At 42.3% G+C, this 19275-nt stretch overlaps 1 protein-coding gene across 10 annotated transcripts in view; it reads right to left on the bottom strand.

The window, feature by feature from the left end:
• The window catches only part of TRPM1 (transient receptor potential cation channel subfamily M member 1), a 188486-nt gene that overhangs the window by 82530 nt on the left and 86681 nt on the right, over positions 1-19275 (bottom strand). For all 10 annotated transcript variants that reach the window (XM_060755791.2, XM_067471244.1, XM_060755792.2 and 7 more), the window contains 2 exons: positions 8721-8892; positions 1964-2138 (listed from right to left, as the gene is read on the bottom strand). In XM_060755791.2, the coding sequence (XP_060611774.2) occupies positions 1964-2138; positions 8721-8892 (347 nt within the window). The remainder of the gene's footprint in view (positions 1-1963; positions 2139-8720; positions 8893-19275) is intronic.

The following is a 19275-nucleotide window of genomic DNA, read 5'->3' as shown; positions in this document are numbered from 1 at the left end:
CCAATACATCACACAGTCCTGGACACTTGGGAAGTGTCCGACGTGTGACAGAGTGTTTGCTGTGGACTCATCTTGTTGTGTTTCAAATAATACTAATACTACTAATAATAGTATTTATGAGGTCACCATGTGTTGGAAAGCAATTTGAGGGCACATACACACAGTCCAGAGTACTGGGGGCGGGGGGGGGGGGGGGGGGAGACACAGGATGGAATCCTTGATTTTGAATGTTTACTATATGCAACACCCTAGACAACACATTCAGATCAAGGTCAACCCTCCTGTTTAAGGAGCTCCATTGGCTGCCGTTTACCTACCGAGCCCAATTCAAGGTGCAGGTGCTTACATACAAAGCCCTAAATGGCTTGGGACCTGCCTACCTGCGTGACCACATCTCCGTATATGAACCCACGCGTTCCCTCCGTTCATCCGGAGAGGCCCTGCTCACGATTCCACCTGTGTCGCAGGCACATTTGGTGGGGACGAGGGACAGGGCCTTCTCTGTGGTTGCCCCCCGACTTTGGAACACCCTCCCCAAAGACATTAGACTAGCACCTATGTTGGCAGTCTTTAGGAAGAACTTGAAGACCTGGCTGTTCCGATGTGCCTTTCCTGAATAGGATAACCTCCAGCACTACGTCCCAGAAGCACTTTATTAGAGCTTAAGACTCTCTGCACATTGCACTTTCCCAGAATCCCAACATATCACCTCTTACACCCAGCACTTTTTAACCTGTACCCTTCATTGGCCTGGCCCTGGTTTTATTGCGTAATAGTGTTATGTTTTGTTGTTGTTATTGCTTATGTTTTCAATTTGCTTGCATTGTATTGTTATTGTTGTTGTAAGCCGCATCGAGTCCTTCGGGAGATGCTAGCAGGGTCCAAATAAAGTTTAATAATAATAATAATAATAATAATAATTAGAGAAGGTCAGTCTGTGATTGTGTCTGATGTTCATGTTGATGTTCATGATTTTCATGTAGATGTTCATGATGGGAATGATGAGCCTGGGGATGAGTGTTTGCTTGGGCCTCAGTTAAGTTCAGAAGAAAGGCCTGAGCTGTTTCAGGCAGCTTCACAAGGCCACATTCTTGAAAGATGCATTTCACCGCTTTACTCAGAACAATTGTCTGATGACAGGTACAGGAGTTAATGAGGGAGAAGGTAATAATAGCTTGGACAGAAAGAAGAGGTTTAGTAAACAGAGGCAAAACTGGGCATGTTTAGCCTGAAGAAGAGAAGGCTGAGAGGGGATATGATAGCCATGTATAAATATGTGAAAGGAAGCCACAAGGAGGAGGGAGCAAGCTTGTTTTCTGCTTCCTTGGAGACTAGGACGCGGAACAATGGCTTCAAACTACAAGAGAGGAGATTCCATCTGAACATTAGGAAGAACTTCCTGACTGTGAGAGCCGTTCAGCAGTGGAATTCTCTGCCCCGGAGTGTGGTGGAGGCTCCTTCTTTGGAAGCTTTTAAGCAGAGGCTGGATGGCCATCTGTCAGGGGTGATTTGAATGCAATATTCCTGCTTCTTGGCAGAATGGGGTTGGACTGGATGGCCCAGGAGGTCTCTTCCAACTCTTTGATTCTATGATTCTATGAAAGTCTTCAGAGACTGAGGCGATCAGTTCGTCTACAGCAGTGGTTCTCAACCTTCCTAATGCCGCGACCCCTTAATAATAGCACCTCATGTTGTGGTGATGGCAGGCATGTAGCCGGGGGGGGGGGGGGCTTGAGGGGCTTCAGAAGGAAAGAGGGAGGGAAGGAAGAGAGGAAAAGGAAAAGAGGGGAAGGAAGGAAAGAGAGAAAGAAGGAAGGAGAGAAGGAAAGAAAAAAAGGGAAGGTAGGAAAGAGGGAACGAAGGAGGGAGGGAAGGTTGGCCACAGCAATGCGTGGTGGGTACAGCTAGTTTTATATATTGGACTTTTATTCTTTTTGCTATTTTTACTGCTGTGTCTACATACCCTCCTTCTTCTGAGTATTTGTGCGCAAAGGACAAAATGTCAGACGCTCTCCCGCTGCCGTCGCAAATCACAACAGGAAGAGGGGGGTCTTCACGGAGGCATTCCAAGACAATCGAAATCACGTTGGGGCCTCCTTCCACGATCAGGCCGACCACGGGGACCCCCTGCCCGAGTCCTGTGGGGCAAAGCGAGAAAGACAGCCATCAATCGCTTAAAGGGAGGTTCTGAGAGACCCTTGGAACTTCTCCACCAACCAAGAGGTTGAGGTTGAAGAGCAGAGAATAAGAAAAAAAAAGCAAGTCCTAAACAATCCATGTCTAAAACAACCCCAAGTGGCACCCAATGAAAAACCCCTCTTTCCTAAAGACCCATCCTGGCCGGCCGACGTTAGAGACAACAGCTGAGCACCCCTTTGCTGTCCCTGCCTCTCTGCGATCTCCAGGCATAGGATGACAAAGGGAAGCCCACAGGTCACATGATCCAGGGAGCCTCCGTCACCTGTCAGGATGTTGCAGGGCTAGAAGGGAAAAAATAATTATGGTTATGCCCAAATTGTGTATACAACACTACCCATGGTTTCACCTACCTGCATTTGATCAAATATGTCATCTCCGCAATTTTTCCAGGTGATTCTATGCTACGTTTTCAAGAGAGGTTAGCATAGTCACTCTAGAGGACACTGTCAGAAATACTAAAAAAATAACTAGGTATGGGGAGGCCCTGCTCTCGGTCCCACCGGCTTCGCAAACGTGTCTGGTGGGGACAAGAGACAGGGCCTTCTCTGTGGTGGCCCTCCGTTTGTGGAATTTGCTCCCCAGCAAGATCAGATTGGCGTCCTCCCTCCTTTCTTTTAGGAAAAAACTAAAATCGTGGTTTTGGAGCTCGGCCTTTGGCTCGTGGGCACAGCAGCACTTTAAACACAGAACCGGGACCACAGGACTGTTACGACAATTGGAAACGGCTATGGGACTTTGTGACTATGTGATTTGTGACTATGTGATTATGTGATTTTAATTAATATTACTGTTTTAAATCTGCTATGTATTATGATTTTATATTGTGTTACTGATATAGTGGCATCAAATTGGCATCAAATTGCTGCCTGTGTTAGCCGCCCTGAGTCCCCCCTCGGGGGTGAGAAGGGCGGGGTAGAAATGGTGTAAATAAATAAATAAATATTTTTCATTACAAAAATGTGAATCAAGCACTGAAAGGGTTAAATGGATGCAATGACTCAGCAAAAGCTGCAGTTCCATATATGCAGGTGTGTCTGCAGCTTAGTAAGCCTCTGTGTTAGTTTGCCTCAGTGGGAAAAAGGTTTCAGTCTGTAAGAAGGCCTGACAGTGTGAGGCAGGTCTTAGTTTGTGAGAGAAGGTCTTACAGTGTGAGAGAAGCCTCTGTGTGAGATAAGGCTTAGTCTGTGAGAGAAGCCTCTGTGTGAGGTAGGGCTTAGTGTGCGAGAGAAGCCTCTGTGTGAGATAGGCCTTTGTGAAAAGGACTCAGAGTATGAGAAGGCTTGGTGTGAGAAGCTTCGGTGAGAGGAAACCCCAGTTTGAAGGCCTTGTGGGTAAAGAATTGTGTATGAAGCTTCAGTGTGTGAAAGCTGCTGTGTGTATAAAGCTACTGTGTGCAGCTCCTGTGTAGCTGTCAGACCTTCTCACAGACTGAGACCTTTCTCCCACTGAGGCAAACTAGGGCTTATAAAGCCCTAAACGGTTCTGATCCAGTTTACCTGTCCGAACGTATCTCCCTCTATGAACCATCAAGGAGTTTAAGATCATCGGGGGAGGCCCTGCTCTCGGTCCCACCACACTCGCAAGTACGACTAGTAGGGATGAGAGACAGGGCCTTCTCAGTGGTGGCTCCTCAACTGTGACACTCCCTCCCAAACGATATCAGATCTGCCCCTCCTTCCTGGCCTTTTGGGGGGGGAAAAAACTTAAAACCTGGATTTGGGATCAAGCTTTTGAGCAATAGATACAGCAATTTGAATCCGAATGAGCGATGCGACCGGTGATGGACTGATCTTGAATCATAATTTTAAACTGGTGGAATTTTGATTGTTTTTAACTGTTTTAACTGTTGTTTTAATTATGATTGTTTAATTGATGTTTGGCATCTAATGGCTGCCTGTTGTAAAGCCGCCCGAGCCCCCCTATAATTATACTATAAACTAGTATAATTAGGTATAATTGGTCCTCATTTTGGTCTTAATTTTTGTCACTAGTTTATGGTTATTATTTTTATATTATTCTGTTTTGGGAAATGAATGTTTGCCATTCTTATGTGTAAACCGCCCTGAATCTCCTCGGAGAGAGAGGGTGGTCTATAATTCTTTATATTTTGCTATCTGATTGTTTCAGGTTACTTTTGTTCTGATTGTTCATTTCCTTTTACTTATTCAGTTTGTGTCCCCCCCTCCTTTAGATACATACTCAATGGTTTCCAATCTGTTTTACTCGTTTTGTCCTGCTCTTTTAATAGCTGTGTTAGTGAGTCCATGTTCATATAGTCTGCTATTTTGATAAACCAGTTCTCGATTGCTGGAGATTCTTTCTTTCCATTTATATGGCAGTGTAGAAGGGGCGTATGGCAGTGTAGTTTTCTGTCTTAACTTCTGAATTGGAGAATATATTCTTTGTGTGTAACAAGCTATGAGCAACTGTCTTTGGTACTTAATGCATAACACTGAATAGCATCACCAGGACTTTGCTCCAGTTTGGGCAAAGTTGGGATACTCTGAAACTTGCTGTAGCCCCAATCTCGACAACTGTATCGGGTCCAATTTGGCAAATGGCTTCGTGAGTTCTGTAGATGTGCTTGGAGACACTTACTTAATTACTTAGGTGACCCCTTGTAGTCGGAGGATGATGGTCCTCCAAGTGTAGTGTCCTGGTGGTGAATCTGTAGGTGACTGCGGAGCCCTATTCTTGATCTGCATCTTCTCCTGCAGTGAGGGCATCGGTTTCCAGGTGAAAGGCGGTCCCAGTCGGGGTTGGCTTGACACACCTTCCTCTTGGCATGTTCCTTTCTTTTGCCCTCCATTCGTGCCTCTTCAAATTTACAGCACTGCTGGTCACAGCTGACCTCCAACTGGAGCGCTCAATGGCCAGAGCTTCCTAGTTCTCAGTGTCTACACCAGAGTTTTTAAGGTTGGCTTTGAGCTCATCTTTCAATCCTGCCCACCAACTTTCCGTTTTCCGTTCTTGAGTTCAGAATAGAGCATGTGATGGTGCGCGCGTCTGGCCCCACTTGTATGTTAATATATAGTTGAATTGTTTGGTTATCTACAGCTTTCTATCATTGTTGTTTTGCATCAGTTGAATTGCTCCCCCAGCTCAATTGCTTGACTCCACCCCTTTCTAGGGAGGAGGACAGTGCTTTCTTTTTCATTCCACCATCAAACAACTCGACAGATGGATGTGAGAAAGGCTTGGCTCTAAGCCCTCAGTCAAGTAATCTCTTATCACCAATTCTAAAGTTTGTACTCTTAAGATTCGTACTTCATGCCCAGCTCACCTGGACGACGTTGAGGAATCTTAAGCGCCTTCAAACTAGTCCTTTGGCATCAAGAGGAAGACTTTGTGCCTTCAATATAGGTCATTGGACTGGGGTTGTGAATGTTCCGACTTTCACAGCCATTGAAAAAGGGGGAACTTGGAAAGCTTCTTAGCTGGAAAACTCCTTGGATCCAAGACTCCAGAGACTGTAATGTATATTTTCTTTACCCCCTTTTGAAACATCAAGTTTAATGCTTAAGAAAGATAACTCATTGTGAACAATAAAGCCTATTTCGAGTTATCTATAGTGTCTTGATCCTTGAGATTTCCAGTTCTCTAAAGGAAGGCAAGAAGCAATCCCCTGGGGAAAAGATGTCACGTCCATGTTTCTTTCACTAAGAACTATAGCCCCCAGGCAGCGACGGCGTAGAGCAACTGCTTTGGGACAACGTGGCCGGTCCAGCGGAGTTGATGTTGGAGGACCATCACTTCAATGCTGGTGGTCTTTGCTTCTTCCAGCACAATGACATTTGTCTGCTTGTCTTCCCAAGAGATTTGCAGGATTTTCCGGAGGCAGCGCTGATGGAATCGTTCCAGGAGTTGCATGGGGCGTCTGTAGACAGTCCACATTTCGCAGATGTATAGCAGGGTTGGGAGGACAATAGCTTTATAAACAAGCACCTTGGTATTGGTTGGAGACAAAACGTACGTGTCAGAGATGTGTCCTGCTCCAAGAGGTAAGACCATTATGTCCTGACAGGTGAGATACCCGGCATAAATAATTGGATGGTCTCTGCTTTGTTCCTCATCCGCTGAATCACTCTGCTGTCTATCAAACCAGGGCGATGGATCTGATGATGTATGGAGCTAACAGGCCCCTTTTCACTGCCAACCCTACATTAATAACCCCATGTGGACACTAACTAATGTCCTTGTTAAGCCTCCTGGCAGAGAAAGACAGATTTGATGACTCCAGGAGCAGACGTGGCATGGAATTTGCCTTGGATTCCAAAGCCCAAAAATGGGGACGGAGAAAGGAACTCTCCTCCTTCATCCCTCAGGAAGATAAGGGAGGAAATATGATAAAATGGGTAACAGACATAGGACATTCTGTACTGTTAAAAGACTGGAAACAAATTTGAAGAAAAAATTAAGATACACAAAATCTGTCAACATAATAGAAAACTGGCACAAAATGTTTTATCGCTGGCATCTTACACCACAACATCTAGCAAAGTATTATAAGAATTACGATAACCAATGCTGGAAATGTGGGAAGTACTTAGATCCTATTATCATTTATGGTGGGGCTGTAACCAAAAAAATACTGGAAAGTAACCCATAAACATATTCAAAATATTATAAAAATAAAATTTGATTTGAAGCCCGAGTATTACCTGATGAATACATTAGTCTTCAGCATAGAAAAAAATAAAGATAAGATTTTATTTTATTTGGCGACCGCAGCGCGGTCAAGGCAGATAATCCACAATATCTGCTTTGAACTGGATTATATGAGTCTAGACTGCCATATAATCCAGATCAGAGCAATCTGGGTTTTATATGGCAGTGTAGAAGGGGTCTTAGATAAAGAAATTGTTCCTAGGTTATATCTCCATGACTAAACGAATTCCACTTGAACTGCCATGCTTCAAATGCTATGGAATCACAGGAGTTGTAGTTTCACGGGGTCTTCAGCCTTCTCTGCCGAAGAGGGTTGGTGCATCAACATGGGGCTGCAGGTGTGCAATGGGTTAAACCCTTGTGCTGCTGAACTGCTGTCCTGAAGGTTGGCAATCCAAAGCCACAGGTTGGGGTGAGCTCCCGCTGTTAGCGTCAGCTTCTGCCAACCTAGCAATTTGAAAACATGCAAATGTGTGTAGATAAAGTAGGTACCCCTTTATTTTATGGGTTGTGCAATGAAATCCTTCCTCATTCCTGGAGCCTCCTCCTTATAAGTTACACCAGTGTTTTTAATTTTTTAAAATAATTTTATCCATGCATCTGGCCCTGCCTAGTGAAATTTTCTGTGTTTTTAATGCTTGACTTTATATTGTTGTGTTGTATATTATTTTGATTTTGCATTTTATGTGCTTTGCTTGTTTTATTGTGTTTTGTGTTATATTGCTTGTGTTCTATTGATGGGCGTGGCCTCATGTAAGCCACACCGAGTCCCCTTGGGGAAGGTGGAGTGGGGTATAAATAAAGATTTATTATTATTATTATTATTATTATTATTATTATTATTATTAAAGGCACCCGCAAAGACCACCAGCATTGAACCGATGGTCCTCCACCATCAACTCCGCTGGACTGGCCACGTTGTCCAGATGCCCAACCACCGTCTCCCAAAATAGTTGCTCTACTCCGAACTCAAGAACGGAAAATGGAATGTTGGAGGACAGGAAAAGAGATTGAAAGATGGGCTCAAAGTCAACCTTAAAAACTTTGCCATAGACACTGAGAAATGGGAAGCCCTGGCCCTTGAGTGCTCCAGCTGGAGGGCAGCTGTGACCAGCAGTGCTGTAGAATTTGAAGAGGCATGAATGGAGAACAAAAGTGAGAAACGTGCCAAGAGGAAGGCGCGTCAAGCCAACACCAACCGGGACTGCCTTCCACCTGGAAACCAATGCCCTCACTGCAGGAGAAGATGCAGGTCAAGAATAGGGCTCCACAGTCACCTACGGACCCACTGCCAGTACATCCATCTTGGAAGACAATCCTATTCAGACAACGAGGGATCGCCTAAGTAAGTACTAAAGGCACCCATGCAGGCATGCCGGCAAACATGACCAGGGGGTGTCTATGGACAACAGGCTCCTCGGCTTGGAAATGGAACAAGAACACCTCCTCATGGCCAGAGTTGAACATCACTTGCAGAAGCCAGAAATGAAAAGGGAAGCCTTTATCTAATGTTTTGTGTATTTCTGTGTCATTGTTATTCCACTATATTAAAGGCCCTAAATATTTACCTATCTGTCTGTGTTGTAACCCGCTCTGAGTCTACTCGGGGAGATGGAATATAAATAAAGTATTATTATGTTATTATTTTTTATCACCAAAACACAATTCTCAGGATTCCATAGCCTTGCAGTTCAAGTGGCATCGAACTGTATTAATTCTACAATTTAGATGCACCCTGAGCTAGAAGGTAAATGCAGCTGAATTCAATGCCATTTAGAGAACAACTGTCACATCAGAGTTCTTCGGCCAAAAGATGCACCTCCCTTGGAAGCGGAACAGAATGGCTCACTTACGGGTGTTGATTTTCTGGAGGGAGATGTGTTTCTCCAGCTGGCGCCTGAGCTTCACTTCCGCCCCGTATTTGCCCAGGGTGCCGTTGTCGGCCAGAATGAAGTGTGTATGGGAACTGTTGAGCACAGAGAGTTTGCTTAGTGGGTTTGACATGGTTTGGTAAACTCTTGTCACCTGTCGGAAAGGAAAAAAGGGCAGGTTTGTTTTCTTTTTATTTTATTTCAATAACCAAGTGTCTCTCAAATGTGACTGCAATCAATGTGTAAGCCACCTTGAGAGAATAATAATAATAATAATAATAATAATAATAATAATAATAGCAACAATAACAACAATAACAACAATAAGGAGATTGCAAAGACTCTGGCACAAGCCAGACAATGTGGTCCCAGTTGTGATCGGCACACTGGGTGCATCACAGTCCTAGACACTTGGGAAGTGTCTGACGTGTGATCCAATATAAAAGCCAGCATAGTGATCTTGTTTGCTGTATACTAATCTTGTTGAGTATCAAATAATAATAATAATAATAATGGGAAGTGTCTGCATAGTAGTGATCTTGTTTGCTGGGAATTAATCTTGTTGTGTATCAAATAATAATAATAACAATAACAATAACAATGGGAAGTGTCCAACGTGTGATCCAATATAAAAGCCAGCACAGTGATCTTGTTTGCTGTGTACTAATCTTGTTGTGTATCAAATAATAATCATAATCATAATCATAATAATGGGAAGTGTCCGACGTGTGATCCCATACAACAGCCAGCAGAGTGTCTGCTGTGGACTCATTTTGTTGTGTTTCAAATAATGATGATGATGATGATGATGATGCCAGCTGAGGTGTTTTGGCACGGCACCCAGTGTGCCGATGACCACTGGGACCACCTGTACTGGTTTATGCCAGAGCCTTTGCAGTTCGATTTTGATTTTTTGATATGAAATCCAGCATATAGATCTCGTTTGCTGTGACATACTTGTTTTCTGCTTCCTTGGAGACTAGGACGCGGAACAATGGCTTCAAACTACAAGAGAGGAGATTCCATCTGAACATGAGGAAGAACTTCCTGACTGTGAGAGCCGTTCAGCAGTGGAACTCTCTGCCCCGGAGTGTGGTGGAGGCTCCTTCTTTGGAAGCTTTTAAACAGAGGCTGGATGGCCATTTGTCAGGGGTGATTTGAATGCAATATTCCTGCTTCTTGGCAGAATGGGGTTGGACTGGATGGCCCATGAGGTCTCTTCCAACTCTTTGATTCTATGATTCTATGATTCTATGACTGTGTTTTGTGTCAATAAGATGATGATGATGATGATAATAATAATAATAATAATAATAATAATAATAATAATAATTTTTGTCGTGTCAGGAGCATCCTGTTGTGAGAGAATTGGCCGTCTGCAAGGAGGATGGCCCAGGGGACGGCCGGATTATTTTGATGTTTTTATCATCCTTGTGGGAGGCTTCTCTCATATCCCCGCATGAGGAGCTGGAGCTGATAGAGGGAGCTCATTCACCTCTCCCCGGATTCGAATCTGCGACCTGTTGGTCTTCAGTCCTGCCGGCACACTTTAACCCACTGCGCCACCGGGGGATCCAATAATAATAATAATAATAATAATAATAATAATAATAATGCAAAGACTGGCACAAGCCAGTCAAGCTGCTCCCAGCGATGATCAGCACACTGGGTGTATTGCTTAAAGACCTTGGCCTACACTTAAAAACCATCAGTACTGACAAAATTATCATCTGCCAGCTGCAATATAATAATAATAATAATAATAATAATAATAATAATACTTTATTTATATCCCGCCACCATCTCGCCAGGGGACCCGGGATGGCTTACATGAAGCCAGGCCCAACAACACATCAGTAAACAACAATGCAATAAACAAATAAAACAATATAATTAATATAACTCACATATAGACAATAACACGCAAAAATTTAAAAACCTATGGCCGGGCCAGATGTAATAGTTTAACGTTTTTAAAAATAAACGTTGGCCACCCAACTTGGATCTGCACGCATTATTTGCCAATATATCACACAATCCTAGACACTTGGGAAGTGTCCAACATGTGATCCAATACCAGCATAGGGATCTTGTTTGCTGTATACTAATCATGTTACGTATAAAATAATAATAATCATCATCATCATCATCATTATCATCATCATTATCATCATCATTATCATCATCATCATCATAGTCTTCATCATCATCATGCAAAGACTCTGGCACAAACCAGTCAAAGTGGTCCCAGAAGTGATCGACACACTGGGTGCAGTGCTTAAAGACCTTGGTCTGCACTTAAAAACAATCGGCGCTGACAAAATTACCACCCGACAGCTGCAGAAGGCCACCCGACTTGGATCTGCACGCATTATTTGCCGACACATCACACAGTCCTAGACACTTGGAAAGTGTCCGATGTGTGATCGAATACAAAAGCCAGCAGAATGATCTTGTTTACAGATAGAGTTTTGTCTTGTTGTCGTTTATTTCGGTAAAGGCCTTAGAGATGTCGTTTTTGATTGTAGATATATCTTCCTTAAATTCTTTTCTAATTAGTTCCAGTTGCACCTGTTGTTTTATCTGGTTTTTTCTGATTGTCTTTAGTTCTTTCTTATTTTCTTCCTGATTTTCTACAATTTTCTCTGTTAATTTTTGGAGCTCCTTCCAGATATCCTTCATGTTGACTTCTTCCTGACCTGGTCCTGGTCCTGATCCTCTTCTGCTCCCATTCTTAGGGTCTTTTATCTCTTTCTCAGTCTTGGTTTTAGGGGTGGCCATTTTATCTAGTTACCGTTGCTTGTTTATAGGTAGTACAATTCTATCTTGGTTGTCTTCAAAGCTTAGGTGCTTCTAACTTTTCACTGCAAGCTGCTTATTACTTTCTGTATTTTGCCTGTTCTTAGATCTAACCCCGTGACTCGGTCTGGCTCCCCTCGGGACTCTCCGGGTCTCAAGGGTGCGAATCCCTCTCCCCCGATATCTCCCCCCTCTCTCCCTCTTCCCTGTAGAACCCAGGTGCTAGGGAATGAACAAAGAAAAATCCAAAAAAACCTGACCGACCTGACCTCCAAGAATGAAAAAATGGCAAGAGAACTAGAGAGGAGCCAACAGGAGGAACTGGAATATGTTCTACGACTTAGGAACTTTCAGGAAGACCCACAAGAGAACCTGAGAGCTAAAATAACCCAATTACTAGCTATAGTGTTGGATCTATCAGAGGAGAGGATGGAGGCAGAAATAGATCGTACCTACAGGGTCCAATCGACTTATGCAAAACAAAACAAGCTAACCAGAGATGTGTTGGTTCGTTTTACACGAAAACACATCAGAGACCAGGTGCTCAGTAAATCCAATCAAAATCCAATAATTCATGAAGGAGGAAAAATCATCGTTCTTAAAGAAATTCCCAAGCAAATTCTGGACAGACATAAGAAGTACACTTTCCTGACGCAAGAACTTAAAAGACAACATTGCAAATTTAGGTGGGATAAAATGGAAGGTCTTATGACCACTGTAAATGACCGGAGATACTGGATCAACTACGTAGAGAAGGCCAACGAACTCTTATCACTTCTAAAAGATCATGCAAGGAATACAAACACAGAAGATCCACTCAAAAAAGGCAATATGAGGAAAAGAGCCCGTCCAGACTCTCCCTCTAAGGAAGAAGAAACTGTGGAAACTGCACTGAGAACGACTGGGGAATCGGATATCGGTAAAAAGGAGGAGGGACCAGTGGGAGGTATAAATAAATCATGACCATGACTGAACGCCAAATAAAATGTTATTCTTTAAACGTAAATGGCCTTAACTCTGTCTATAAAAGAAAAAGAATCTTCCAAAAAATCAATAAAGGTAACTACCAAATTATAGCATTGCAGGAGACCCATATCTGTAATAGACATGTTGCACACCTGACCCAGAGGAAAATTAGCAGAGAGTTCTATTCAGCCGCAGACACAAAAAAAAGAGGAGTGGTAATATATGTTAAAGAGGACATACCAGCCGAATTATGCTTCAGGGACCAGGAGGGCAGATTTGTCGCAGTAAAGGTTAAATTGGACAACACGACCGTATTGGTATGCAACATTTACGCGCCAAACGGCCCGAAAACAAAATTCCTCGACTCCTTGAAGGAGAAATTATTAGAGTCAGAATACGACAGCTTAATAGTAATGGGCGATTTTAATGGCATTTTAGACCAAAATTTAGACAAAAGCCCAAGCAGTAAGAAAAAGAAAGACAGGTCCCTGCTCCCTAAAAAATTCATCTTATTCAAAGAAGAGTTCGACCTCCGAGACACCTGGAGGCACTGCCATTCAGATAAAAAAGAATACACGTACTTTTCACCTCGCCACAGATCATGGACTAGGATAGACATGATCTGGGCCTCCAACTCGATCATCTCCAAGATAGATAGTATACAAACAAATGCGAGAGAACTATCAGACCATTGTTCTATAGATATGTGTATATACAAAAAGGCAGAAGCCAGAAGGTGGAGATTGAACGATAACCTACTCAAAACGGAGCGGGACATAAAGAAAAACAAAGAGCTGGTAAGGGATTTCTTTAAACAAAACATTACACCCGACATCTCCCCGCTAGTAGTGTGGGACACACTTAAAGCGGTAATGAGGGGGCTCTTAATTCAACAAAATGCGATTAAAAATAAAAATAAAAACCTTGAGATTAAACAACTAGAAAAAAGAATCTCGGAACAAGAACAAGACCTAAAAAGAAATCCGGGAAACATAAAAATAGAAAGGTACCTGAATTGGCTGAAAAAAAGGAAACACCATCTAGAGATTGAATCTCTGGAAAAAAAATATAAATATATTAAACAACTCGAATTCGAACACGCCAATAAGCCCGGGAAATGGATGGCAAGGAAAGTATGGGAAAAAAAAGAAGCACAACGGATAACGAAAATAAAGAAAGGGGAACACTACCTAACAAAGGAAAAAGATATAATCGAAGACTTTCAAGAATACTATACAAACCTTTACAATAAAGATGACACCCAGGAGACAGAAATCACAAGCTACTTAGCAAAACTAAAGCTGGGAAAAATCACAGAAGCACAGAGAGAGGCTCTAAATAAAGAAATTTCAACCCAGGAAATTATAGAGGCGATCGCAAGCATGTCTGCCAACAAAGCCCCAGGCCCCGACGGCTTCTCGGCCTGTTTCTACAAGACTCTGAAAGAGGAGTTAATCCCTTATCTTCAAAAAGTACTTAGCTTAGCTTTAAGCACGGGCCAGATCCCAGAGTCCTGGAAAGAGGCAGAGATCGTACTAATTAGAAAAGGTAATACAGAACAGTCAGACAAACGGAACTACAGACCGATTTCTTTATTGAACTCGGATTACAAAATCTTCGCAACAATCCTCGCAAAGAGACTAAAAGAATTCCTGTCGGACTGGATAGGAGAGGAACAAGCCGGGTTCCTTCCTGGGAGAAGCATGAAGGACAATATAAGAACTATAATTAACACTATAGAATATTATGATTATAACATCCAGCAGAAGTTAGCCCTACTCTCCCTAGATGCCAAAAAAGCTTTCGACAACTTAAGCTGGAAATTTATGAAGCTTTTGCTAGAAGAAATTGATATAGGATACGCATTTAGAAATGCCATTGATGCCATCTATTCAAAACAAAAGGCGAAACTCCGGATAAATGACCAACTGTCGAAAGCAATAAAGATCACAAAAGGCACTAGACAGGGCTGTCCCCTGTCCCCGCTCCTCTTTATTATGGCACTAGAGACTCTCCTAAAAGCAGTCAAAGAAGACAAGAATATCAAAGGCATGAAAATCGCCAAACAGGAATATAAGATCAGGGCGTATGCAGACGACGTCATCTGCATCATTGATGACCCTATCAAAAATATACGGAGCTGGCTGGAGAAATTAAAGAATATGGTACGGTATCGGGTTTCAAAATCAACAAGAACAAAACCACACTATTAACGAAAAATATACCAGCTGACATGAAAGAAGAACTGAAAAAACGATCTGGCCTCACAATCAACAAAATAAAGTACCTAGGGATCTGGATTACGGCTAAAAACGCCCAGCTACTCAAGAACAACTATGAGGCAACATGGAAAAAGGTGAAAGCAGATCTGGTAAAATGGAAACCCCTGAACCTCTCCTTGCTAGGGAGAATAGGATTAATTAAAATGAACATCTTACCTAGAATTTTATATCTACTGCAGAACTTGCCAATAATAAGAAACAACAAAATCTTTGACCAATGGAACAGAGACCTAGCCAAGTTCATCTGGAACGGGAAGAAGCCCAGGGTCAAACACCGCATTATGATAGACAAGAAAGAAAGAGGAGGCTTCGGCCTCCCCAGTCTGAAAACATACTTCGAGGCCTGTGCATTAGTCTGGATAAAGGACTGGATCACTCTGGAAAAAGAAAACACCTTGACACTGGAAGGATTCAATCTCAGGGCGGGATGGCACGCGTACCTTTGGTACGACAGAGCCAAAATAGAGGCCAATTTCGGTAATCACTTCGTAAGATCCACCCTCCTAAAAGTATGGTTAAAATACAAAAAATACTTTTATGAAAAAACTCCCTTGTGGCTCTCGCCACTCGAGGCAAAGCAAAGACGCCTGCTAGGCTGGCAGCAATGGCCAACCTACAGAGATCTACTCACCAAGAATGTAAAAGACAATACATGGAATTTAAAGCCACAGGAAGAACTTGTTATATCTTTTAAAAATCTGACTTGGCTTCAGTACTTCCAACTCCGTGAAATATACAAACTAGACGAGAAGATAGGCTTCGAAGAAAGAACCACACCCTGGGAAAGTATTCTGAAGACGGGGGAAAAAGCAATTACGAAATTGTACAACCAATTGCTAATTTGGGAAACAGAAACTGAGGAGATCAAGAACTGCATGACTCTATGGGCTAAAAACATTGGACGTCCAATCAAACTTCATGAGTGGCAGCTGATATGGCGAAAAAAGCTAAAGTACACCTACTCTTCTTCGCTAAAAGAAAACTGGCTGAAAACCTTCCATCGATGGTATTTAACACCATATAAGATGAGCCAAATGTACCCAAATTATCAAAACACGTGTTGGAAATGTAAGGCCCATCCTGGCACTTATTTCCACATGTGGTGGACCTGCCCAAAAGTCCAGAAATTCTGGACAGAGCTTCAAGCAGAATCACAGAAAATTCTCAAGAAACATTTCCCTAGAAAACCAGAATATTTCTTGCTAGGGTTGACGGACGAAGACTTCCATCTCGATAATAATGAAGACATTCTATGGACATACTTTTCCACCGCAGCAAGAATAGTCCTGGCAAGACACTGGAAAGACGAGCATACTCCAAACATTGAAGAATGGATAGGCAAAATCTCGGAGGTGAGAGACATGGATAAACTGACGTTCCTCTTGAAATCCAGCTCTGGAGGCCCAGTCAGAATGACAGACTGGACGTCCTTGGATGAATATGAAAGACATAGTTATAAGTGACGAGAGGAAGCAAAAAGAAGAGACACAGACGAAAGGACCTTCAGATAGTAAGGTGTAAAACAATGAAGGAAATTCAAACTGGATCTCGGGAGAGAAACCGAGAACACTCTGTATGGAACCCAAACGTCGCTTTTAACCCCCTTACCCCCCTCACCCCCACCCTATAAGGGCAGGAGGAGGATCGAAGCTCCCTAAAAGACAAACCCGCCCACTGTCCCACGGTCTACACTCCTTAGATCATTATGATTGCCATTAAGGCTAAGGCTACAAGACCGATATTTTTACCCGGACTTAACTGTCAACCCCCACGGGAGGTATATCGGAATGTTGTACAGGCATCATGTATATGCAACCACAGGACAGTTATTAAAAGTAACAACACCTAGGGAACCTCCTCCCCCCAACCTGACCCATCTGGTCTATCCGTATTCACCTCAGAGACCAATGTCCCTCCCCCCCTAACCTTCCCTTCTCCTCCCCTGTATTCCCCGATCACCTCCCCCCTTTCCCTCTTCCCCTCTTTCTCCCCCCCTCCCTATGTGTTTTATGTATTGTATTTTGTATTGCGTACTTTGTAATCTCTAAAATTAATAAAGATTATTTTTAAAAAAATACAGATAGAGTTTTGGAGCATAATACTCCTGACCTCACAATCGTGTTAAGAAACAAAGTATGGATTGTCGATGTTGCAATCCCAGGTGACAGCAGGATTGCAGAGAAACAACTGGAAAAGATGACACGATACGAGGATTTAAAGATCGAATGGCAAAGACTCTGGCACAAGCCAGTCAAGGTGGTCCAAGTGCCTAAAGACCTTGGCCTGCATTTAAGCAAAATTACCATCTGCCAGCTGCAGAAGGTGACCTTACTGGGATCTGCACGCATCATTCGCCAATTCATCACACAGTCCTAGACACTTGGGAAATGTCCGACGTGTGATCCACTACAACAGCCAGCAGAGTGTCTGCTGTGGACTCAAATAATAAATATAATGTCTGGCACAAGCCGGTCATGGTGGTCCCATTGGTGATCAGGACACTGGGTGCAGTGCCCAAAGACCTTGGCCAGCACTTAAAAACAATCAATGCCAAAAAATTCATCACTTGTCAACTGCAAAATCCACCCTGCTTAGATCTGCACACATTATGCATCAATACATTACACAGTCCTAGACACTTGGGAAGTCTGATCCAATATAAAAGCCAGCATAGTGATCTTGTTTGCTGTGTACTAATCTTGTTGTGTTTCTAATAATGATGATGATGATGATGATGATGATGATGATAACAACAACAGCCAGCAGAGTGATCTTGTTTGCTATTTATTTATTTATTTGGTTGCTTCTACCCCGCCCTTCTCACCCCGGGGGAGGGGGACTCAGGGCGGCTTACAAAGGCAAGGCACAATTCGATGCCCACATCACATAACAACAAAAGACAATAACATCAGTTAACAAAGACAGCAACTCTAGCAATAACAGCAATTAACAGAAACAGTAATTATTATAGGCAAAAAAACCCATAAAAACAATAAAAACAATAAAACCAATACAAACCTCATTGACGGTCAGCATTTCACACTCTCATAGTTTAAATTCCAATTCCACAATTGTCAGTCCTTTCAGTCCTATCCATCTGGTTTCCATATCTAATTGTCAGATTGCCCAAAGGCCTGGTCCCACAGCCACGTCTTTTCCTTTCTCCTGAAGGTGAGGAGGAATGTTGATGCCCTGATTTCCCCTGGGAGTGAGTACTAATCTTGTTGTGTTTCTAATAATAATAATAATAATAATAATAATAATAATAATAACTGCCAGCAGAGTGATCTTGTTTGCTGTGTACTAATCTTGTTGTGTTTCTTCTTCTTCTTCTTCTTATTATTATTATTATTATTATTATTATTATTATTATTACAGCCAGCAGAGTGATCTTGTTTGCTATGTACTAATCTTGTTGTGTTTCTTCTTCTTCTTCTTCTTCTTCTTCTTCTTCTTCTTCTTATTATTATTATTATTATTACAGCCAGCAGAGTGATCTTGTTTGCTATGTACTAATCTTGTTGTGTTTCTTCTTCTTCTTCTTCTTCTTCTTCTTCTTATTATTATTATTATTATTATTATTATTACAGCCAGCAGAGTGATCTTGTTTGCTATGTACTAATCTTGTTGTGTTAATAATAACAACAACAACAACAACAGCCAGCAGAGTGATCTTGTTTGCTGTGTACTAATCTTGTTGTGTTTCTAATAATAATAATAATAATCATCATCATCATCGCTTAGGAAATGTTCGACTTGTGATTTTGTGATACAAAATCCAGCATATAGATCTCATTTGCTGTGACATACTGTGGTGCCAGTAAAATAATAATAATAATAATTATTATTATTATTATAATTATAATTATAATTATAATAATAGGCAGAAGTCTTTGGACACTTGGAGACCAGAGTTCGAATTCCTGCTCAGCCATAAATACCCAATACATGGCCTTGGTCAAGTCTCACTCTCTCAGCTTCACAATGAGGCAATGGCAAACCTCCTCTAAAGATATCCTGCCATTATAGGGTTAGCATACAACAAATCCAGACTCTATAGCTGATCAGAGTCTGCAGCTCATCAAATGTCCCATTACTCAAAGGTAACTTTTGAAATTCTATTTTGGAGGGTAGAGCTGCAAATCTCTCCCTGCCTATCATCAACTACATCTCTCATAATTTTCTGTAGGACGCCAGTCCAGGTTTGCAGAGTAGTTCTGCCCTCTACAGACCATTTTCCGCAAGGAAAAAATATATATGCTCACTTACTATACAAATCTGTTGAGCTTTAAGTGATCATAAGAGCAAATTAAAGAGAATCGCTCTTATCTTATCTCAGATGGATTTGTTTACAAAGGGTTTGCCTTTGCCTTCCTCTAAGGCTGAGAGAGTGTAGCTCGCTGAAAGTCATCCAGTGGGTGCCATAACTGGTTCGAACCCTGGCCTCCAGAGTTGTACTTCAACACATTACACCTTACTGGAAAAACTGC

Source organism: Anolis sagrei, chromosome 9 (genome assembly GCF_037176765.1).
Source record: "Anolis sagrei isolate rAnoSag1 chromosome 9, rAnoSag1.mat, whole genome shotgun sequence".
Classification (NCBI taxonomy): domain Eukaryota; kingdom Metazoa; phylum Chordata; class Lepidosauria; order Squamata; family Dactyloidae; genus Anolis; species Anolis sagrei.
This window is presented reverse-complemented; position numbering and strand designations above follow the sequence as displayed.